The sequence below is a fragment of the Rhynchophorus ferrugineus genome, unplaced genomic scaffold (assembly GCF_030347505.1).
Source record: "Rhynchophorus ferrugineus isolate W39M unplaced genomic scaffold, kcgeb_rfMv2 rfM1, whole genome shotgun sequence".
In the NCBI taxonomy this organism is placed as follows: domain Eukaryota; kingdom Metazoa; phylum Arthropoda; class Insecta; order Coleoptera; family Curculionidae; genus Rhynchophorus; species Rhynchophorus ferrugineus.
This window is the reverse complement of record NW_027472580.1, coordinates 70,146,431-70,172,195: the sequence shown is the minus strand read 5'-3', so window position 1 is coordinate 70,172,195 and position 25,765 is coordinate 70,146,431. Positions and strand designations below refer to the sequence as shown.

Here is a 25,765-nt window from a genome sequence, read left to right as displayed (position 1 = left end):
GGAATTACAACTCCGTTCGTTCGCAACTGCCTCCGAGTTATCTTTTAAACCATCTAGTCACTCCTAAAATACTCATTCAAATGATCAGCAAAATTCGGAATAAGAAGGCCCCGGGTTTCGATAATATTTCGATAGCCCAACTAAAAAATCTTCACTACAAGCAGCTCGCCGAACTATGTAATATCATCAACGCCATTCTGAGGCTGCAACACTTTCCATCGACATGGAAACATGCATTCATCGCAGTTATCCCCAAAAGAGGAGATAAATCATCACCTTCTGACTACAGACCTATCAGCCTACTAAGTCCCATTTCCAAACTTGTTGAAAGAGCAATTCTTTATGTTCTTAGTGATTTTACGAAGACAGACAATATCATTCCAGATGAGCAATTCGGGTTCCGCGCTAAACATTCAGCCGTTCATCAGGCCCATCGGCTGGCCGCAAAAATCAACTGTGCTTTTAACCGACGTGAAAGACTTGGAGCGGTCTTCTTGGACCTAACCAAAGCCTTTGACAAGGTTTGGCACGAAGGCTTAGTGGCGAAATGCATCCGATTAGGTCTACCTGACGACCTAACAGCTCTTATCAAATCATTTCTGGCAGGATGATCGTTCCAGGTGAAGATTAAAGATATTCTCTCTAGCCGGAAAACCATCGAGGCAGGAGTTCCACAAGGCTCCCTCCTGGCACCCGCTCTATTTAATATCTCTCTTTCAGATATCCCTAGGAGACCACAAGTTGAGGCTGCTTTTTACGCAGACGACACTGCTTACTTTGCTTCTTCAAGAGTAGCACCGCACATCCGAACCAGACTCCAAAAACAACTCGATGAGACGGTCCAGTGGTTACATTTCTGGAGGTTGTAGGTCAACCCAGAGAAAACCCAGGCCATCTTCTTCCACAAGAAGCGTTTTGCACCGAGCATTTCGCGTCTTAAAATCGAGAACGCCGAAATCCCATGGTCAGAAGAAGCCACCTATCTCGGTCTTGTCTTCGATCGCAAATTTAGGTGGAATTCCCACATTCAAAAGTCCCTCTATAAAGGTCAAGGTATTGTTAATTTGCTGTTCCCGCTTATCAACAGGGCCAGCAGGCTTCCTCTATCAATAAAATCTTTCCTGTACAAGATGCTGGTTCGATCAGTAGTTCTATACGGCTCCACTGTCTATCTAAAATACGTCTCACCGAGCCAGGTGGAACGTCTTCAAGTGTTTCAAAACAAAATTCTTAGGAGAATAATCAATGCCCATTAGTTCGATGTGCCAAGGATGGTTTGAAAAATTAAAAAATATATTTAATTTGCATAGTTTGAAAATGAAAGCTGAAGCATCTAGCGCCGATGAGGGTTCATCTAAAGAATATCCCAATATTTTAAATGGGATTATTGAAAGAGGTGGTTGTAAACCTAAACAAGTGTTAAATATTCTCATTTAAAACACTGAACTGAACACTAATCCTGACGCCGATCGTACCGCTAAAGTTGCTCGAAGAATTAACTCAGCCATTAGCTGTTATAAATTACTGAAGAAAGAAATAGACAAGAAGGAAAGACAAACAACGTTGGACAATTTTTTAAAACCGGCCCCATTCTTACCAGCGAAAAATGATCACGACAGTGATCTGCAGGTTACCATTTCTTCATCGTCTTCAGATTCAAGTTATTTAAAAAAATATATGCATGCATACATATTTTTTGTAACATGAGGTTGTTTCATTTTTGTTTATAGATTATTGTTGGTTTTTGGAGTCTGTTATTATTTTATGTACTTGTTATGTATGTATTTTTGATTTAAATGAAATAAAAAGATAAAATGCATTTTGAATTGTTGAGATTTTTTTTCTTGACTGGTACTTATATCTAACAACTACATAACTCGAAAGTCCCTAGAAACTAGTAACATTTCATTATTGTACTTAACACAGATTCCTTCTTTCAACTAAAGAAGAAATATTTAACTTTAACACTTTCCTTTGTTAGGTACAATAATCAAACAAAGGAAAATAATTCAATCCTACAGCAACCCTAATCCAGCACACAAAACCCTCAAACAAGTCCTTTGAAGTGGTTTGGTCATGATGTCTGCTGCTCCGTCTCGACATGTAGAATTCCGTTGTTAGCTGTCTCTGGCATACCATACCCTGACATACCAGACATCCTTTAATGTTTTATCTTCACATATGTCTTTAACTGTTGATGAGAAGTTGATGTTCGTTTACCATAAGCATTTAAAAATTCTTTTCCTGCACTTTTAATGCATTGTGTATGACTGAATGTTTCATAGTTGACAAAATAATCTTTCCTATTTGTCACATGTTTGATAGCCCCATTGTCAATCCACCAATTGTTTTCGTCTAGTTCTGCAGAAAAAATGTTGTTGCATATTGTTAATATTACTGTGTTTGTCTTCATTGTCTCGTCCTTTTCCTTCTTCACTGTTGCATCCTTAGACGGTCGTCCATCAGCAATCAAAAAGTGTTTAATTAATTCCATTTCTATTTATTTTCTAACTATTTAATCTAAAAACTAATAACCTCAAAGCAAAAATATTTATTTTCTTTTTGGACACGAAACTGGACACATAACCTGTTAAGATTTTAGGTTATTAATTGATATTCTGAGATTACTTTAACAAACAGCTTTATTTAATACACCTATCTAAACAGTTGAAGATTTTCGAAAAGAACTAATGAATGATCTATATATAACACAACGTGGTTTTTTTCTTGACTGACACTTATATGTATCTAAAAACTACATAACTTGAATGTCCCTAGAAACTAGTGATATTTCATTATTGTACTTGACACAGATCCCTTCTCTCAAGTATAGAATAAATATTTAACTCACAAAACATAGAGGAATTAGAAGTGTATATCCCATATATAACCTAGAACACTAGAGGGCGCGACTGACAATTTGAATAACGGAAAATTTAAAATATTTTATTAATAAAAATATAAGCTTAAAAATATATTTATTAAAATATATGTAAAATTTACATTAAAATTATATCAAAGGCAATTCTTAGAATTTTATATGTTTAATGACAATATATTGTACTAACAATATATTAAAACGTAATATAACAGATTTAACACAAATCTTATACCTTTAAATGTACAAAATTTAATAAACTATAGAATTTGGAATATTTTATATTGTCTTAAATATAACTCAGCCAAATATAGAGTACAGTACAATATATATGTTGAAAACTATTGATTTTGAAATGTGTTTTTAAATATTTTCTTTGCCAAATATTTATTGTATTTAGATATTATTTTATATTTAGATATTGCAATAAAAAGTGTTATTTTTGCCTTTTGCTATTCTGATCCAAATCCCTGTAAACTTTTCGCTTTGCGGCCAAATTTCGTGGAACGTATCTAGCTCAACTATTTTATCGCTCAGGCCAAACGAATGATTCAGAAATATTTGGCGGGCCACTGGCTATTACTATTTTACTTACCTTTAAGGCTTTAGCCATTAAAAATTATGGGTTTTTATTTTTTACATAATTAACATCTGAGAAAACTAATCTAACTTAAAATCAATCAGATCTTATATAGGTTATGATAGGAAAATCGTCTGTTTGTATTCATTTTTAGAAATTTGCAAAATATTCTGATAAATTTTGTGCTTATCAGCAAAATGGTTTTTTAGTGCAACATGGCCTTATTCTTCAGTGAGTTCTAACTGTGCGTTGTCGGGATAAATAATTATTTCAGTCAGACCGGTTGTGAGGGGATTCACAAATTTCTATATCTTTTTTTATTCTCAAAGTTTTGAAATATGCTCTCAAACGACGACAATATTTTGATCTATGATAAGAGGTTTTTCTCAGTGCATTCCTTAATTTTTCAAAATATATTATTTGTTAAATTGCAATTTCCAACAGAATTCGAGTAAATCTTGGAAGATACTCCAATGTTCATCGGTGTACCTTAAACACTGTTTGTGGGTCACATTGTGGTCCGAGAGCATAGGGTTGAGCGCCCTTGAGCGCTATATGTCAATATAAAATATTCGTAATATTTGCATGTAGTATTCATATGCTTAAGATTATCATATTTTTGGCTATAAAAACACAATTCTTTTTTAATTATGTTTTTTTGTATTACTTTCATTATTACATTATAGAGAATATTAATTTTCAAAAAGTATTGCGTAAGTTCCATAGGCAACAGCCAAATCAGCCTGCTCGAAGAATCTATGATAGTTAAATTGTGGTGCATCTCCACCATCCAAATATGCCTGAACTTTGCTCCAGCTTGGATCATCTTTAAACCATGGTCGGATGTCCAAGAATGTTGCTGATGCGTTAATTGGAATATTGTTAGGATATAGACCAGTCCATCCTTCAACTGGTATGTAGACCTGAAGATAATATGAATTTCAGTGAATTTAGGAGTTATAAAAGTTTCTTTATACATATATAACATTAATTTTTGATATATACGAGATTAAGATGAAATGTTTTCTTATTAGAATGACTGACTGCGATTTCGGTTAAGAAATTGCTCTTTTTCTACATAATCCTCTTCTTTACTTCAACGCAGCAGCGTGTCTGTAACAAAACTGTGGAAATACTTTGGACCTTTCAACTTCTACAATTTAAGAAAGCATGCAAATACTTTCTAGCAATAATTTTCTGCAATTTTTATAACAAATAGATTGAAAACTAGGAAAATATGTTATGTTAAAACGTTGCTGTAAACTCTAGATGTTGAGAGTAAAGCGTAACACCCAATATATCCCAAAGTTTTCTCATCGCTAATATACCCATCCTCTTCTCACCAAATTTGGCATCAAGTATAAAAGTACATTATTAATTATCTTTTTCTGCACGGTATATTTTTATATTGTAGTTTAAGCCACTCTTTTTGTTCTTTGATTCTTTAAAAACGATAATCTGGTTAATTTATAGTAATCCTCATCTTAGAGTCAGATATTGATCATAAGTATATTAGGTGTTCACATATATTTTATTATTGGTGAAAGTATCAATGTAAATAACAGTTAAGCGATCAACGTAGTTCGATACGTTATCGCCTTGTTAATCAAAATTATAGGAAAAAGATGAAAACTATTTTAAATTATATATATAGTACCGATTTTTTTCAATAAATAAGTAAAAGTGAGAAATAACAAATATTATTATCAATAAATAGTGATATTGTTAACTTACATTAGTATTGAATTGGTTATATGTCGTAAGTGTACTAGGCATAGAAACCCCAAGTTCATCTCTGTTTAGTACCCATATATAATCCAGTAAATTTTTAGCAACTTGTCTAGCTTGATCATCGCCAGCCTTAGCAGCGTAAAAGCTCAAAGCACGAGCTGTGGCAACGGCAACTCCAATCTACAATTTAAAAGATATTATTTTGAAATATATAATTTAAAATATTTCAATTTCTAACATTTTCACCAGCGGCTGATACAGTAACTTTTGTATTAGGCATGTTACCATCTAGAGAAAATGAACTGGGAACACTGTACCAACCGTCTTCGAACAAAACTTGAGTGTAGAACCAAGCGAACCATTTATCTAAAATTTCTTTTGCCGTGGCATCATCTGAAAAATAGAAAAAAACAATTACATATCTTATATTTATTCTGTAAAAGACAATGAAGGAATGAAGATATTTTTAAAAAATGTATATTTAAAACATAAAAGTCTTGCTTTAGACTTAGAGACCTCTATGCTTCCGAAACCATTAAATTAAATATTTTTTCAAATTAAATAGCTGTGTAAGTATACACCAGATTATAATTTTGCACAAAGAGAGGAATGGATATTCTATTATCAAAATGTGTAGTAGCAAGAAATATTGCGATTTTTGTCTCATGGGTAATTGGGTATAAGAAGTATATAAAAACAAGACAATTTTTTCACTCAATACTCACCACACAAGACTCAACACTCTTGTATTACTTAGCGAATTTTAATACACTCACTTAATATTTATGAATATTAAACTTTTTTAAACGACTTTTAGCCCCTAGTACGTTATTGTCGAAGAGCTAAACTCTTAACCCGCACGGTTGCCCTCTGGGTTTGACAATATTATTTATCTGATATACTTTTTGGCTACCTAAAATCACTTCAATACTGGTAATTTTTATAAAAATTATCTAACGACTGAAGAAAACTTCTGCCTATAGAAGAGTAGAAATAGTTTAGTAAGTCACTGTAGTATTGTCCAGTGACTATTTTCGGTAAAGAAACCCCTATAATCAGGTTATTCTATTTAAGCCAATGCTGGCTGAGTGATGAACTTTAACTGCTTTGAAGGGCCCATATAAGATTAATCTTATAGACCTTGTTTTGATTGAGATTATTTGGGTTCCTAAACCTTAAACCCGTCGCGATGTATCCTCCAAAAATAATATTGTGGATTTTGTTGTGTTTTCTGGATCTTGCTGTTCAGACTTGAAGTGTGCATTTTTCTAGTTGAAATTGGAATTGTGATAGGAAACCCAAAGGCTGGGTTAAGGGCGTTTGTTAATTTCTAGATGATTTAACTCGGGAAATGCATTTGGACATTTCTTATTTACAAATGGTGCAAATTGGAATTGGAATAGAATGGAATAGATCGAATTTACTTATTATTCATGACAAAATCTCCTTTTATGACATTTTTGGTTACAGTGCTTGTGAACTCAAAAACTAATGGCATACATATTTCTCGACGTACTTTATTAATTCTGATATAACAAGGGGTATTCAGAGTCATTCTCAACATCTTATTTTTGGAGCACTGCTGAATAACTACAATCTTCATCCGTTTCCGAAACATAGAAGGTACAATAGACTGATATGCAAGAATTTTAATTAAGACTAGTGGGTTATTGGATTTAATCATCTTAGAAGATATCAAGAAAGCAGAATTATGGGCATAAAACGCTGATTTTTCTGTTTCAATTTTAGGGATAGCAAGCACGTAGATTATAAATAGTGCAAGGGTGAGTGGAGAACTCTTTGAAACTCCATGCTGAATTAGCCTCACAGTTGAAAAATAATCACCGACTTGAACTTCAAAATTCTTGAAATCACTTTTGCATGCAGGAATGTATAAGGTTTACAGAATCCCCAAACTTTAATACCCTGAAAACCATACCATGCTGCCGCACTTCGTCCTGATGAAGTCCAAGAAGACTGTTGCCATGGGATTCTTATCATAAAAAGTATGCTTTACTTTGTCCGCTAACTTCGTAGCTATATGACTGACTGTTTGATTTGAAATTCAAACTGCTAGATTGGAATTATATTTTTCATTTTCGTAGCGTCAATTAGGATGTGTATGGCATTCAGCATGGGGTTTCACTCATTCAGCATGGAGTTTCAAAGGGTTCTCCACTCACCCTTGTACTATTTATAATCTACGTGCTTGCTATCCCTAAAATTGAAACAGAAAAATCAGCGTTTTGTGCCCATAACTCTGCTTTCTTCTGAATGATAGTAATATAAGCATATTTAAAAAAAAGACGAAGAATAGGATTATGAATTGATTAACTTACACGTTTAGATGAGATTCGTGATATCTGGTTATAATCTACCGCCGTGGGTTTAATACTGATTAATACACTGACAATAAGTTATAGCCCTGATGAGTTTTGAGGGCCACAGTATGCCTTTATATGATTTGCGCAAGTGGTACTCTCTACACTATGTTGTAAGTGTTCATGACAAGAATCTTACGCATTTGATATGTACGTGATTTGATTCCACTGCTAGTTTTCTTCTTCTATTGAATAAGGATGGTTGCTTTGGGATATTTAATTTCTGTATGCCCTCTTTTGAGGTTTTATGGATTCCGAGTCACAATAGGCGTCCATCAAGTTTAGATTATGACACATCCTACGTCCCCATTATCTTCAGTACTATATAACGACAGACGCCTACTTGTTTTTTTTTGTTGACCATGTGGTTTTTGTTCTTTTAAGTATTAACATGATCTCTTGGTAGAAATATTTCGCTTTTGTCTTATAGTACTAAAACTCTTTTTCCATAGTGTACCTAATAGTTCGTTCAAATATTGACAGAATAGGCTAATAAATTATTGTCTACCTTTATATAAAGGATAGTACATAGAATACACATTTAGGACTAATCAAATATTATATAAATATTAATGAAATGCGAGCAACTAAAATATTATAACGCTGTGAAAATTGTGTTAGATCAGAAGGCATCTAACCTTATATCAAGCTTGGTGTCCAGAGTAACATATTTATTTCCTTTTACACTTTCCATTTTTATAATTAAACCAATATTATTGTGGAATGGACTTACTGTGTAATAATAATATAATAAAATTCATCACAAAACACTCACCAGAAAGGTAATAATATTGTGCCAATCTATCAATTGTCCAAGCTTGCATAATAACCAAATCACTAGAACCTTCAAAGCCTGGTTGTGCAGCATAGTACATACCGTGGAATGTATAATTCTATGTAAATATATATAGAATCAGTATAACAAGTAGTGGTAAAAATAACATTAATGACTAGATACCTTAACATCCTCCGGTGGTTCTTCGTAATTATTATTCCAGGAGTTGGTAACTCCTCCAGCAATTGGGCCTTCGTCAGTTTGCAACCATTTGTACATCTCGACTTGTCTTTGTACGGATATAGCCCAATCCTCAGCAGCAGTTGCAGATTTAGGACTAATAAAATTGATTTAAATATATTTTATTGAATAACATATCTTTTCAAGTAGTTTTTTAAATAATGTGACTTAAAATCCTTGATTTAATACCGTTTAGCAGAAAAATCAATAAATTTATATATTAAAACGAAAATAGCGTATCCGACATTTTTTCATTTTCATAGAAAATTAAAATAACAATATGTTAAATTTGATGACATTACGTGTAAGTATGAAGAGGAATATTCTTGATTATAATCTTGATAGTAAAGATGGAAAAACTATGATAATACAATGTGGATTAAATACAGAAAGTGATTATTTCAAATAGGTCATAGAATCAGTTAAAATTGAGTATAAATCAATTGGCTTATTGTAAAGTAAATACAATATAAAAATTAAAAAATAATTAAAGTTACATGGGGTAACAAAAACTGGTATTAAATTCGGCTTATAAAATAAAACGCTATTTATTCAGATAACTCTTACATACATTAAAAGTGAGACAATATAAAAACCCGGGTAGGCCCCTTGAAGACATTAATGTAAAAATAGTCCAAAAATATATTAAATTATTACTTAACAACAACTGAACACAGCGTTTTTTAGAAATGTACCAGAACTCAGATCTTGAAAGTTTTGCTTATTTTGAACCGATTAAAAAAAAAGTTCTATGTTCGACTGTATGTATTTTTTAAAGTGTGTTTACCGATTTCTCCGTTAATCATGGACCGATTTTCAAAATTCTTTTTTTATTCTAAAAAGTGCATTTTCAAAGTGGTCCCATTGCGAACAAGTGAGGATCTGATGGTGGTATCCGGGGAAATCGAAGGAAACCCTCAAATTTCAAAGGCACGTACAAAGTTTTCATTTTTTTTATCTAAAATAATCATGTATTTGGAATTGGAATCCCGGCGAGGAAAATACTTTTTAGATTGTTGTTCTCGTTTGGTTAGAACATTTGTCAAATCGCCTAGGCTAAGTAGCGTATCAATGGGGCTAAAGCGTTCCTTATTTTTTATCATTGTTTCTTTATTCCTATTTTTCATCATTCCTACTGCACCTTTGCTTGGCGTCCCCATTGTAATACTTAATTACTGTAATAATTACCGTAATTACAGTAATACAGTTATTTTATTAACTGTGTAATTTATTAAATAAATTTCTATATTTAGTGAGTTCCTTATTTATTTTTTGAACTTGGTTCAATTTTTTTGTTAAAAATATTTTATATCTTATATTATCGTTCATCAACATATTGGAGACATAAGAAATTATTTATATTGTATTGATTTATTCTCGGTGTTTATTATCTTATTTTTTAAGTTTTCTATGACTCAGTTTGCTGCTACTGGTTATTCACAGTGAACTTATGGGTTTTTCCTCTTATGGGTGCTTGCTTCAAATTTGTTTTATTGAGTGCTGGTATTCATGGCATCATCGATGGATAATTTGATAATTAGTCATACAACGACAGTAGTATGCCATTTCTTATGCATAATCAGTAGAAAGTTTCACAAAACATTAGGTGTATGTTTGTAGTGGTGATCTGAAATTAATTATGATATTCTAATTCTAAAAGTCTGCACAATGATAAAGTATTGTAGACTTTCTTAAAACTGTGTTGAAGTGTCAAAATAGCTGAAACAATACCTAGTATACATTCTTCGATCTAAGAAGTTAGTTGAAGGAAGTGAATCTATGCTTCTTCTTTTATATTTACAATAGAAAACTGGATAAAGAATTATTTTGGGCTAAGAAAGCTATAAAAGCAATAAAAGTCAGAGATAGTATAAGAGAGGAGAAAATCAGTGAGAAAACGAAAATCCTAGTAATTCTAGTTCCTAGTTGAATCAAAATTGGGAAAAGAGAGAGAAAGAGAGAAAGTAGAATCCTAGTCTAGTGTTAAAAAATTTCTGCATTTTACTCACATTAACGATGGTTCTGTAGACAAAGCATATGCTGTAACGGGGTTTTGGTATCCAGCATGTGCTTCACTGCTACTGGCTATCCAAGAATAACCATTCTCTCCGAGAGAGCCTCCCCAACCGATATACCATGACAGTAAATAATGGGCGCTCTCTTTTCCAGTTCCTGGTTCACACTCCGTCTTTCCGATGCAATTTCCGATCTAGGATATAAATATTTATTTTACGTAATGTTAAAGAATATTGAACAACTTACTTTTTTATGATATCTGTCATACATTGAGTATCTTAAATAGTCACCCACTCTGGAAATTTTTGATAGGCTATCTTCTATTACCGAAAGATTGCCTTGAGCCTGAGCCCATCTGGATGCCCACAAAGCAACTTGAACCAATCTAGCGTCACAATCAGGAGCGATGCTGTATATCCAATAAGGTATTGTTTGGTAAAACTGTTGAGTTTAATTTATTATCGGTTAGTTAACACATATTTTATATTTTTATAACTTACGGAAAAGCCATACTCGCCACCATAAGTAAAATTGTCGCACGTTGGATAAGTAATACTTTGCCATATTGTGCCTTGGCCGTTGAGAATTAGAGATGGTCCACTTTCTGAGGGTCCAGCAGTACATTTTCCCTAAAATGTCAATGCTTTATTAGTACACTTGAACTATCTCATTATTGCAAAAAGAGAAATCAGAATAATATGACATGAAACTAAAATCAGTGGAGATCAAAAATATATTAAACAATGCCAGACGGCAGTTAATTAAAAAAAGTATTTAATTTGTATTAGCTCACCCGGATAACTTTGTACCGCTTAACAGTCAATGAATGTTAATACCCTGTTACTTATTAGCTGATTTAAATTTATGATTTTATGGAAGTAATAAAATTAATATAAAATAAATAAAAGTTCAGTACTTTATTAAGATAATAACTCAAAAAATAAGAGTACAAAAATCATCTATATCAATCGGTTTAAATTTCTTCATTGAAGAACTTTGTGATATACGATATTTTTTGTTTTTTATCAGGTACAAAAGCAAATAGAGCGGATAATTTACCGACACGTGAACATACCACATACAACTGACAATGACAAATAAATTTTCTAAGTTGAGGCCACAAACAATCAAGTATTGGTCTTGTGATTTATTAATTGTCATGGCGAAATTAAAGGTGAATCGGGAATTGAATTAGTTTAAATTCAAAGGGCACATTCGTTGAGATCATCAAAATCCTCGGAATGCGAACTAACTTATTTTTAAATTTTCCATTGAGAATTATCGCGTGAATCATATTACTTATCGGTGTTTTTTAACACCAAGCGCATTCCATTATATAGTTTAGATTTCGAGGCATGATGACTACCGAGTCCGCCTTCAGTTGTAAATTGTGGGGTGGTAAACCAGGTTCATCCAAGGAGTTTAAAAATTCAGTTGGATAATTAGTAGCTTCGTCTTCGTTTGTTACACAGTCGATATATTTGAATGAATGCAGGGTACCAACGATTTGATTTTAAATTATAAAGTTTAGGTCATCTACATCTTTCTTGTTAGCCACCAACATTACTAGCTCACTTTTTGTTATTTGTGTGGTTAGCAATGATGTTCGTAAATACTTTGCTGATGAGATCTTCTTTCGACGAAACCAAATTGCAAAAATTCTGAATCGTTGACAGGAATACGGTCGATAGCCAGCAATTGCTTGGAGAAATCTTCAACATATGGGACATTCAACAATGCAACTTTTATTTTTGCTGGCAGTTGAAGTTTCTTCACATAGCGCCACAGATTTGATGATTTGAGGCAAGCACTTATTTCATCGGCAGCAGTCGACCTTGGAATGAAAATGATAAAATCATTGCACCACCAAAAATTCTCATTCTCATTTAGATGATGATATTTGAGGCTACTAAAATTGTTGCCATTGAAGAGTGTTTTACAGTGTTACATATCGGTTGTTCAATAGTTTGAAGATTTAATGGCAATTTTAACGCTGATTGAGCTGAACGAACAAATTTTCTAACAACGTGACCGTTATTCCAGAAGAAGCCACTGCTATATTAATTTCGGATATCGTACGAATACAGGGTAAAATCAATGACATGAGGAATGTCTTTTCAGTTCCACCAGAGGCACCTAGGAAAAACAAGCCACCATTCCCATCATCAATTACATTAATTAATATGTTATAGACATTCTTCTGTTTTGGGTTTATTAGGGGTACGTTCGTTTGAACTGATTACTCTAATATATATATATATATATATATATATATATATATATATATATATATATATATATATATGTATATATCATAATCACGTTCACTAAAGGCGTCTTTCATTTCGCGACTTGGCGTTGGCATTCCTAACCTGACTAACCAACTGCCACACATGAGGTTACACATATCTTTAATCAAGAGCAAAGCCTGGTTTTGCATCTCATCATTCATCTCAAGATCAGAATTTGTTGACTTCCAGGATTCACACGAATTTTTAAGAGAATATTGTGAACAAATCACAGGCAATTTTCGTACCGTTAAAGTGAGACCATAGATAAATAGAGATTTAACTTTATAGGACATTTTGGGGAAATGTTTCGCGACGACCAACATGTAGATGTCGTTACTTTTAACTTATCACTTGTTTAAATCGCTATGCTAAGAGCTGCTACGCGATCTGATTGGCTCACTTCGTTACTATGATGCGTTTATTGTTTATATATTTTGAGCGCCATTTTCAGTTTGTATGACGTAAAGAATAGTTCGTTTAGATTTTAATAACGTTTGGAAATGAAATTATTGGTTCATTGGTATATATAAGTGGAAAGAAGGAAGTGTTGTGTATCCCGATGCACAGATAGTAAAGAAATTTAGAGTCGTTTTCCTTCGAAGAAGTATTTGGCTGTCATCAAAAAATGGTTGATAATACTAAAACTCTCAACTATCCCAAACTAATTGGATTAAGTATCAAAGACATTTATGACCGTTACAGCATGTGTTTTATTGTTGGGATAAATTGGGGAAGTCTATTCATATTAATAATAATATAAAACATCAAATATTTATTTTTTAATTTTAGAAATTAATCCTCTCCCGAAAGAGATCCAAAAAATAAATTGTTTTCTATTTAAATTTTATTTGTCAATTAAACGTGATGTCAGGGCTGTGACGTGTCGCACCTGCGTGGCAAATTTTCTCAAAGAACCAATCAAATGTCATCATAGCGAAATGTTTTTTTACAGGTGCCTATAATGTAGATTTAAATTGGGCAATCAAATTACTTGAATAGCCGATATAGCCCCATCTGGATGTTGGGCAAAGCAAAACTTTTCGCCAGAGACCCCTATTGAGTTTACTCTCTATTTCTCTATGAGTGAGTGATTTATGCTGCTTTTCGGGACGGAGACAAATCCAAAAACCATGAAAATCAGTCAAGCCGTTCTCGAGTTATAAGTATTTAACACACCCGATTTTGTTTTATATATTAAAAAAGAAGAAGAGATAATTGAAATTGAATTTCTAGAACTATTTTACTATCTTTCTGCTATCTAATATGTCTACTCTAACTGGTACATTCTGTGTGGCAAAACCGATTCGAACTGTAACAATGTGTGCGTTGCCAATCAAGACTGGTGGAGTAACTTGGTCTGTTACTCACTACATCTGGTCATTTGTGTAACAGTGAACTGCTCAATTTATTTAACTGACGTCGGTGGATATCGGAATCAACATTTTGTCACTTGCTTTTGGCAGCTTGTAATAATTTTGCAGATACCATCATAGGCACAACAGGAGTTTATGACCATGAATGTTCCACTTTGCTGTTGATGTGGATTACTCTCGTGGAACTTTGCACTAATAGTTGTCACAATAGATCCATTTTTCATCGCCAATTGCAATAAAAAACAGTTCTTCTTTTTGACCTTTTTAATGGCATGAAAACGTCTGGAAATTTTTTCAAATTTTTCAAATTTTTCAAATGCTAGAATGTTTATATCATTCTTGTTTTGTTAGTTTTGACCGTTCTTATGAAGAGAAATGTCAGAACCATCCATTTTAGCAATTATGTTAGGTTATGTTTACTTTGATAGCTCCATGTTGCACCAAAATATAGTGCTGAACAAAATAGCTGCAAGTACCTAATATAGAAAAGTTATAGTGTGAACCGTCTAAAGTTATGTTATGTAGAAGAAAAGTGCTTTCAAGAAACGATATGCATAGAGGAAAAACAGTTATGAAACAACTTAATAATTAACTAATAAATTAATTAATTAAAATATTGATAATTGAACAGTTAGAGCTTCTGGATGGATGATATTATTGAAAAGCACAAAGAACGTTTTCATAACATGTTTTCTAGGGCATACTCTGCTCTTCAGTTGTATTATCTAATGTTGTCGAGCCTATATCTGATTTTATAAGCAACGCAAAAAAAATTGGTAACGATTATTTTGATTGCTCACCTGCACGTTTCCAAAACCAAATATGTTATCCACATCTAACAACCAATGCATTCCATAAACTGAATAATCACCATAAGCTTCATATAGTTCCTTACTAATAGGATCCTCCCCAACTGTTGTATCTGTAGAAGTCATAGGTTGTGATGGATTATATCTAATAAAAAATATATCACATTAATTATATTCTCTATATATTATATATGTTTCTATACTATAAGGCTTTCGTTTAAACTAGAATATGATTGAATCGGCAATATGGTTTATGCATTGCTGTCAATAACTTGCAACATTTTTCAGTAAATTAACAATTTTTAGTCTGTCTTTCGCAGTTCACAGAGCTGTTTTCTTCCATGAACATTCATGCTTTGAGAAACACCCCTAGTCCTAGTAATCCTGATAGCATCATGACACTTTGGGGAGTAAGTACTTGGCCACAGATAATTGGAATTTGGACACGTCACCTTGGAAATGGAAATTGGGATAAAACAGTGTAATTCAGAAGATCATCAGAGGTAAGCTTGGGAATAAAGCTTACAGACTTAACCCAAAAACTATCCAGATGGTCCAGATAACAATTAGTTGATTTCTTTGGTTATTTTTAGGTTTGAGGTGTTATATAGCGCTACTAAACTTCTCCGTAGATTCCCATGGAGTCGTATAGAATACTATAAGATGTGGATGGGATGATTGAAGTGTGTGCAATAAGAATTTGTGAATGTTTCATAAAATATTCTTTTACTTTATAGAAAATACATTTTGATGAAATTAAATGTTGTCTTACCTATCCATATTATCTTGAATTTGAGGTATAACATAATCTTCAATTACTTTCCAAGCTTCATTAAAAGGTTCAAAATCATTAAAAAGTGCACCATATACCGTTTGTAAAAATATGTTGAAACTAAAAAATATTTAAAAGTTACAACTTAATTACTTCATAAACTTAATAGCTATTTTACCTTAAAGCTTCTGAATCTGTTTCGTGACCATAATCAATACTTTCGATAATTAGTGTTTCTCTGGCATGGTAAGGAACTCCTTCAGGTGAATAGTAACCATTTTCAGGGCTAGTAATGATGTTGTAGAGCTCCAAAAACCTTTCTTTAAATTCTCCAGCGTTAGCAAACGCTAAAGATATTAGTAATATTGACAAAACCTTCATATTCACCAACCTGTATTTATGTTTAAGAAGAAGTATTAGTTTTTAAGTTTTCTCACAGAATAGGTGATATACGAATAATATATATTATAGATACGTGTTTGAAACACTTATATAAATCTCAAAATATTATTGAACAAGTTCCCTTGAGGGATACCAATTTCCTTACAGTAGATGTAAGAAACATAATAGACGAAAAGCTGAATAACATTGGGCTAAAAATTAAGAACTACACTGAAGATATCCTAACTTGATCTATGAAGAATCAAACACTATTCTAGATTTATAGGGATGTAAATATGGGATTGCGATATGTGATTGAACCGACTAGTAATCCATCGCTGTAAAACAAAGTTTTTCGATTAATTTCCAATGTTTATCGTTAGGTAAATAATGAAGAACTGCAACGGCAACTGTCGCTGACATGAAACGACATGAAAAGAACGTAAGGAGTAAATCACACCAACGTCGAAGCAATTTAACAAGTTCTTAAACCGGGAACCAAACCATATGCATTTACATGAAGGGCTCAAGTGTTACTATTAACTTTAGTTTAAGATGGTCTAATATAAATTTAATTTGGAAAATACGTATTGATGTTCCCCACTATTATTTATGCACTCGTCTTGGTAGCAATGATATGCAAATGAAAACTAGCCAAACATTAATTTATAATTGAGATTCTAAGATCATTTGATAAAATATAATATAGCATATATCATATATAAACTTAACAACTTGGAATTTGGGTTACATATTTTTAAAATTATAATAAACTATAATATTAATATTTGGCATATAAAAATATGCACCCTATGTCCTATAATAAAAACATTCAAAAAATATGAACCATAATATTAAACTATTTGTCAAGAAAAATTAACGAAATTTTGAGTAATTTACCCGGAGTAACTTAGGTTAGCCAGGAAACTGTCTACCATTTGAGTTGACGGAAAATGCCTTTGTAAATCGGTTCATTAATGAGCTTCTGAAAGTTAATTTCGGACAATCATCGTATCACAATAGGATTTTGCCGATTTTGAATAAATTAGTGATTTTGAAACTGACATGTTGCTATTGAAGTTTTTTAATATTATTAAACTATTTTTTCTCAATAAACGTTTATTTAAGTGAAAAATAAACAGTATAGCGAATTATTTCTTTTAAAATTATTTTTGATGGATATGAAAAGGTTTTGTTGTTTTCTCACCTGTGCAACACTTTCAAGACCGACCTAAAATACACTAGCAGACTTATATATGTATTTATAAATACTCAACATCGATTATCAAAAGATAAAAACTTGACGTTGATTTGCAGATTAGGTGTGAGTCAAGTCAAGAGCATGCAATGTTAATGTGATCGATATAATTTTTGTTCGACTGTATCTTGCACTTCACAGGTTGAAAAAAGCTATGCAACTATCTGTGATATACAGGGATGAAGAAAAAGTAATTTCAGTAATGAATGTGTAAAATCGAGTTTTATTTGTTTATATTTTCTCGATATTTTTTTTTCTAAAACACACAAAAACATGCACTGTTCAAGGAAATCATAATTCGTTCTCAATGTCTATAATACTTAGAATTCCATCTTGCAGTTCGATATTTTAGAACTTTTAATTTTTGGACCGTTCAAGTATTTTTCAAAAAAAGGTTTGAACGATAATGTAGGAACTAGGCACGATTGCCGCTTCCTTTTAATTGTATGATTTGTCACCGTTACAATTACTTATTAACAGAAATAATTAGCATGAATGTCTACATTGTTGTTGGGAGTTGTATTTGCCAGATGTGATCACGTCTTAGGGATGTTAGAACTTCATAAGAGTCCATTTCTAAAGACACGCCGGTCAGAGTCACTACGTTCTTCGTACTCAGTTTATTTTACTGTTTTGTGCCGTCCAAGCTGAGCTTCATCAAATGGTGAGTTTGTTCACAGTAGTATTCCAGTTTTCTCTTTTTATTTATCATTTATTTATTCTCAATTTATTATGTTCTAATTATTATTTTATATTTATTAATGTTGATTTCTCATATTCTATTTATTATTTTTCATTTATAATTCTCTATTTATTATTTTATACATAATTCTTGGATTACGGCAAATCAAAGATAATAGTTTTATAGTTGCAGCTCTAAATATAAATTATAACTATTTTATAATCCAGAAACTAACGTCAGAGTGGCTAAAGTTACTGATGCGTAGTTGTGATCATGGACAACTTGAAGCATTCATAAATGCCACCGAAAGTGGTTTCTGATGGCTTTTCCCTTGTAGGATTCTATATATCTCATGGTTATATGGAACTGCTTCTGAGCTTACCAATACACTAAACCGAAACCGCCTAACAGTTGACCCCTGTGGATCGCTACTATTACTGCATTAAATTTGTTGTTATGTCACTCGTTGATCGGGCAGCCGTTATTGGACACGAGGACCCGGCGATTCTATTGATTCGTGAACTTGAGTTAACACACAACTGGATACTGTCGTATGGGGGCAAAAGTTATGACTGCAGCGACGCATGAGGTCGTTTCAGCTTGGAAAAGGGGGGAGGTTAGCGGTGACGCGGCGCCAAGCTAAGCTTGAATATCATGACGTCTTCCAATTTTGCTTGCTTTCCGCGTAAACTGTTTGCATTCCATGACATCAGTATAAGAGATTTTTGAACAGCCATTCCGAAGGTTTAAAAGGCTGCTAGAAGTTAAAGAAACAGGTAAATCTTACCTCTTAGGTGGCGACAATGCGAGCTGGAATGCCCGAAAAGCTGGTAGTTGAAGCACTGCATTGGCTGTCCGTTTCCCCTCTCGATCTTCACTGTGATGGCGTCAAGGTTGGTCTAGATGGTATAGATGATCTGTTGCTCTTCGCGAGGGACAACTACCTGAACAAATGGTAGTTCCATTCCGGATTTTAATTTTAAATCTTTGCACAAATTTGGGATGGTAGCCTTGATCGAAGATAAGTTCATGTACCTCCTCAATGAAGAGTGATTCTGAGATATTTCTTATGATTACGCGGAATGCCCTCTTCTGCGGATGACAGAAGATGTGGTAAGGATAATTGCTTACCTCGAGCAGGGTAGTAAGTTTTCGGTAATAAGAGAATAAGGAATGCCTTCCTTTTTGTTTCGGGTAATAATATTAATTGATTGTGCCTTGAAGATTCTAAGAAACTCAATGAATCTCTTCTTGTCACGGAGCACTGTGGGTGGGATTTTTTTTGAGGGATTTTGAGAAACAGTCGGTTCACAAACAGTGGCCTGGCTACTTACCTGCGCAGGCTGGGTTGATTTGGTCTGGTGGTGATTTGTTTCGGTGGTGGCTGTGGGACCGTCTTGGTGATAGGCTTGATTTGCACAGGCCTCGTGGCGAATTTAGTAATCGAAGGCCGTACGTTAGCCTTGGCTTTCGATTGGGTAGATTGAATGGCCGGCTTAGCTACCGGCTTGGTTTCTGATTGGGAAGCAGTTGCCTGCTTCGCCTTGTTGCCGGCTTTCGGCAGCTGGCTTTCCTGATGTAGAGTGATAGGCCCTCTCTTCCTTTTTCATACCAAGATGAGACCATCATCCGGATCTTCAGTTTTGTATGACCGTTGTGTCGGTTTAGCTGGTGTCTGGGTCTGGGTTTCTGTGGCAGCGGCAGTCTTTATTTCCATGACTTTTTGAATATCTTTTTTCCTTTGAATATCTTCCATCTTTTTGATATTTCATGAAATCTATTATAGTAGCAGAGATAATTTTGATTTATCCTTTAAGGTCTTCAGAAGCTTTTCCGCTCTTTTCCAGCTTTTCTGTCTGTTTGTTCAGGGCGTATGTCTGTGCTTGGGACAACATTTTCACTTCGGCTATCTGCTTTTGCAGGTCTTCATTTTGTTTCTATAAATTTTCGATGCGCAATCGGCTGTCTTCGGAAAATGATCCATCGGACTTAGGAAAGCTGTGATACTAGTTAGGGGGCGATGTCGGCTCTGACGTGCATGACGTCATTGCCTTGTCTGTAAACGCACCTTTTTGACGCTTTGTTGAGTTCTTTTTGCGGAGATACTGGTAGCGTGGTAACGGATCGACCATCTTACAGAAAATCTCGGGTAATTCTGGGAAGCCCAGGTAGGTTCGACGGATCGGACATGACAGTTCTCTTCGAGAGCTAGCACGGAACTGCACATATTTACCTGTATACTTATTTATATATTGAACAATTTAGCTTTACCCTAGCGAGTACTATTAACATTAATGTCTACTTCCCTTGATCTCATTGCACGTCCATTATTGTTAGTGGTAAGGTATAAGCTGGTACGTCATGCGTTATTTTCCGTTCCTACCGTGTGCATATACTCCTTCAGTTATACTTCATTTTAGCATAGTTTGTCATTGCTATTATTTACGATTATTGTCTATTTTATAACAATTGTCCATTAATTATTGACTACTATGGACTAAGATTATTGTTAACCATCCTGGTTAATCTATGATTTTATTATTGCATATCATTGTTGTCGTCTTTGATTGAGATTATCAATGGTAATTTATTACCAGTTTTGTCTATATCAGATTTGATACTATTATAACAGACAGTGTTTTGAGTGCCAGTGCCGTTATATTTTAATTACCTGATAATAGAAATATTTATCTACGTAATATTTCAACTATATTTCAACTATATTTTACTTTCACCCTGCCAGCTTGGTGGCGTAGTGGTAAAGGCGATATGACGGTCCTCCAACTATCGAGGTAGCCGCGGATTCGAATCCTGCTGGGGCATGGTCGTAAATGTATGTTTGTGATTGTCCTAGACAGGAGTGTAAAATCCGTCAAGGAACATGATCCCAGTCACGCCTGTAACCAGGCTGGGTAAGACCGGATGTCTTCTGGGATGATTTCTAAAGTTGGTCACTCGCCAGTAGGTAAGCTTATTGCTGAGGACCGTGGTTCGAAGCCCACGTTAAACTGTAGGTCCAGTCCAGATAAAACCATAGTTGGTAAAAATAGGCTTTAAAGTATATTTTAAAAAAATTCACCCTGGTTATTGAAAATTGGTTTCTCGGATACGTTTTATTATGTTTGCAGAATAATCACACGACCACCTCGATCATCAATATCTCGCACGCTTATTTGCATTATTTATTTTGACCTTTATTGAGTAAGTAGTTGTTGTATCATTTATTTTGATCTCTGCTTCTATTTATTTAAGGTGTTTAATTTATTATTATTGTTTTATTAATTATGTCAATATAAATTTTATTTTACTCAGTGGATTTTAAAAATAATCTTACAAATGATAAATATCATCTGAAAAAGTCTGTTTTGGTAATAAATTATAATCGAACGTGCTAAAATAGTGGATGATACATAAAAATTTCCCAGTTAATCTCCCTCAATTTTATAGTTACGTTGTTTAGAGTTACCAGTGATCGCCCTGTGGTCGAAATTCAACCACAGTTTATTTAATCTAATCATTTTCGCTTACAATGATGTAACGTAAGAACAATTTAAAAATGATATGACACTAAAACCTTGTTTTTACAGTATTTTCAATATAATATAAAAAATGTATTTGATATATAACACGAACCTATTTATTCCCACTTTAAACACGAAGTTTACTTCATAACATGCAGTTAAATTGAAATTATTGTACAAAAGTTATCATGTGTTAAATGGTATTCACAGGCTCTCTTTTGATTGGGACAACGTTAGGAGTTTCCTGATAAAAAATCAGAAATTTTTGATATTTCTTTCACCTGCTTTTATTTGCTCAGAATGTACAAAACTGTTTATATGGAGGAACGAACCTAACCAACGAAACGGACCTTTTGCAAATCCTGCATATCTTCTTTATATTTTCGTGATCGCGGATTATAATATATATATATATATATATATATATATATATATATCAATTATATCCTCCCTAACTGCTTCTGGCAATCCGTTTTTGCTGGAGCGTTGATGTTTTTTTTTGAGGCTGGTTGTTTCCCTCTAGTTCAGATTCTTCTTCAGTTTTCAATAGGCTTAATGCAATCTGAGATCTGAAACCGATTTAATTTTCCAGGCATTTGCAATAGCGCTGTCAATTCCATTGGAGAATAATAACCACCACCATTTTTTGCCTATATTGATCAGAAGAATGTAACAATTATTAAATTAACTATTGATCATTCAATACTTTGGTCTATAAAGTAAATAATTTAATAATTGATGCAAATTACAAACAATAGTATATAAAAATAAACAATAATATTTAGTCAAATCTTATAAAATTAATTGTTAAATAAATTAGTGTTCATGTTTTCAAAAGCTTTAAAATTTGCAATCAATGTTTAAAAATTTATTGTTAATAATTCATAATTTCTTCTATTATTCCTACGTGTTCTCTCTATGCAAATTATGTAGTTACGTTTATTTTATCTATTGCTTATTTTCATTACATCTATTCTTATTTATATAGTCTTTGTCTTCTATCCATATTTCTCAGCTAAAATATATATTGCAAAAAAATACATATACAAGGTGATTAAAATAATAATTTCTTTACCTACATTTTTAAATTAAATTGCATTTTTTTCTTGCAGATAGCTCATCTTTAATTTACCTTATATCACTTTCATTTATGTTTCAATTTCACTCTTTGTGCACAAATTAACGTATCTATTACCTGCAATGTTTGGTTAAGGCTTTGTTAAAAAAATTATTTACTGAAGACAACTAAAACTAAAATGAATCAGTAGTTAATACCACTAAAATTTAGAGAAAAAACTTCTACTACAAGGAGGTACTATGCCTCCAGAACTATATCAATTACTATCAGTCCTTAAGAAAGAACAATTTTTCTTAACTGTTATTTGTTGACAATGCATCCAATTAAATGAATAGCTGATTTCGAAATTATAAATATTTTATAAACTAAAAGGACACGCTATTCTTTTTGTTCTCAAATTTTCTAATCTATGTTGGCTAGAAATTTTCTCAAATGTCGGGTTTTGTCACAGCTGTATATACCTTTCGATAAAGCGGGCACATTAATATGTTCTTTACAAAAATGTATAATATAAATTAAATTGATCACACTTTTCTAAATCAGTTATTATACAAACCTTAGCCCTTTAATAGTCCCAATAAGACGAAAGTAACATAAAATCGTAAATGACACTGCTTAAAATTCAATAACTTCGTTTAATTATGTTTTAACATATTCACACTCCTTTTTATTATCGTTTCAATTGTAAAATGTTGGGATTCGCCTTCCGATTCAACATTTCTTGTCGGAATTTTGAGATACCGATTTTGATTCCAAAAATTGCGTGTCCTTAGTTGATTTACCACATACCACAGAAACGTCAAATCTACTGCATAAAAAATTGAACTGGCAGCGCAATACATTTTTTTCACTTCAAAATAGCAGTGACACAAGTGTCAATATGTGTCTGTCTAAAGTTGTAAATTAGTTTTGAAGTCAGACAATATTATCCTTGTCATTTTATTCTATTTAAAAAGATATAGAATGCTGTTAGGGAAGTTCGAACATGTAACGGAATGAGCTTCCAAAAGTTGTTCGTTGGCCAAACGTCTAAAAATTCTTCAAAATATTGTAATTACCGGTTATAAACTGGCAAACGTTGTTTTAACACTTTATTTTAGTAAATTTGAAATCGCCGCGGTTTTTATTGAAAATATTTTATTGCGCCTTGCAGCTGCACTCTATATTAGTACGAACACTGTCACTAACATATCTCGAAAAATAAAAAATAATATAACCTTAAATTCGCCAAAAAGAAACCGTGTTTATGCGAAACAGGTGACGACTTAAGATCAGATTGGTCTTTCAGAGATCAAATATACGAAATGTATAAAACAGTAACTAGTTTTTTCAATTTAAACATAATTTAATACAATTATTTCAGAAAAAAATTGTTAGTCCGGAAAGTGTCCATAAAAATCCAAAAGATATACAGTTATTTGAGAGATGTAGAACATCCGTTCATACATTGTTGGATAATATAGGATTTAAATGGTATAGAGGTAACGAAGGGGTTTAATGGAACTTCCAGAGATTGCTTTTAAAAGAATACAATTTTTAAAAACATATAACAAATTTAAGGAAGAAATATATCAATTTATATATTTAAATGAGACATGAATATTTCAGAATGGTACATTGGGTTGCTCATGGCAAGATGATAATAAATATTTTAAAGACAACAAAAGGTGATGGAAAAAGGTAAATGTTGGAATAACTATCGATTAGGTTTTGTTAGTCATGACATTTATTCATTACAGACATATAGTTCTTCATGCTGTTACTTGATAAATATAAATTAAATAATTGCATTTTAAGTAATTAAATTGTATCACTGCATTTTTAATCCAATTGAGTTGATACAGGGTATTGCAAAGAATTATTACAATAGACATTCAGGTCGAGGAGGATATTCAAATCAGAACGGTCTGGATTTATGGAAATATGCATTGTTGAAAATAGCATCTTCGGTTTGTGTGAGCTCATTGAAGACGAGAATAGATCAGACACATTGAAGAAGAAATTGACAAATGGTGGAATCTTGAGCAAGTTTTTGATAGATTGGAAATAAACAGCTTAGTGATTCACTTGATTAGTGTTTCTGAAAGTGAGAGTGATTGAATAAAACTTTATGAATGTTGGTTTATGATTCAATGCTGACGATTACCAAGGTGATGAAAGAAGAAACCACTAAAGGTCAGTATACAATTAATATACTTTAGTTGTAGGGAATTGTATTATAAAGTGTGAAAGCTTTATGAGCATGTGTGTTGTTGTTCAGAATATACATGAACGTTTGGTTAACATGTATGAAGAGAGAAATAACACTAACTGTTTTGCAGATATGACAAATGCATTAAGGAGAATGCAGTGATTAAATGTAGTTTTATCAAGAAAAATGTATACAGATAGTAATAGGACAAACTAAAGAGAAATATAGCAATATCATAATGACTTTATAAAGATATATTGCATCGAAAGAAACAAGAACTAAGCGCAAAACATAAAAATGCTCTCTAATGAAAGTAAAAATACATTACTCAGATATACACTTATTAATTATGTGGATTGGGTCTTCGGGGTATACCACTACATACAAAAACTCGCCTAGAACCCTACCGATAATAGTACGAAAAAAGCTAAATGTATATATAATAAAACAACTCTAGCCTATAAATTATTGCGGCTGTAAAATTAATTGTATTTTTAAGTTCTTCGATAATAAATCCTCTTGATGTACTATGATGTTAAAATAAATTATATTTAATAAAATATTTGTTCAGTTATTTTATTTATATTAAAATGTTGTTATATGTCAGAGCCAAAATGTATTAAAACTCATAGTTGATGCGGTAACATTGCGACGATTTGACAGTTCTCCCGTCTCACTGTTATTTTGAATTGTCTATATATACTGGTGAGCCCGAAATACAATAAAATAGGACGGTTAACGTATAAGCGGAAATAGGATGCTAATTCTACTCCAGGTTTCAATATAGATAAAAAACAGTTTGATTATT

The 25,765-nt window shown here is 32.7% G+C and overlaps 1 protein-coding gene across 1 annotated transcript; it reads right to left on the bottom strand.

Moving 5' to 3' along the window:
* Nucleotides 1–4,104: 4,104 nt before the first annotated feature.
* On the bottom strand, nt 4,105–17,488 carry LOC143199489 (exoglucanase B). The gene is made up of 12 exons (XM_076409326.1): nt 17,435–17,488; nt 16,025–16,237; nt 15,847–15,966; nt 15,066–15,219; nt 11,102–11,230; nt 10,848–11,042; nt 10,595–10,794; nt 8,529–8,682; nt 8,346–8,463; nt 5,428–5,582; nt 5,193–5,369; nt 4,105–4,381 (listed from the first exon to the last, which is right to left on the bottom strand). Exons 2-12 carry the CDS (start codon nt 16,225–16,227, stop codon nt 4,151–4,153), a joined length of 1,836 nt encoding a protein of 611 aa, XP_076265441.1. The 5' UTR covers nt 16,228–16,237; nt 17,435–17,488; the 3' UTR covers nt 4,105–4,150.
* Between the last annotated feature and the right edge of the window lie 8,277 nt (nt 17,489–25,765).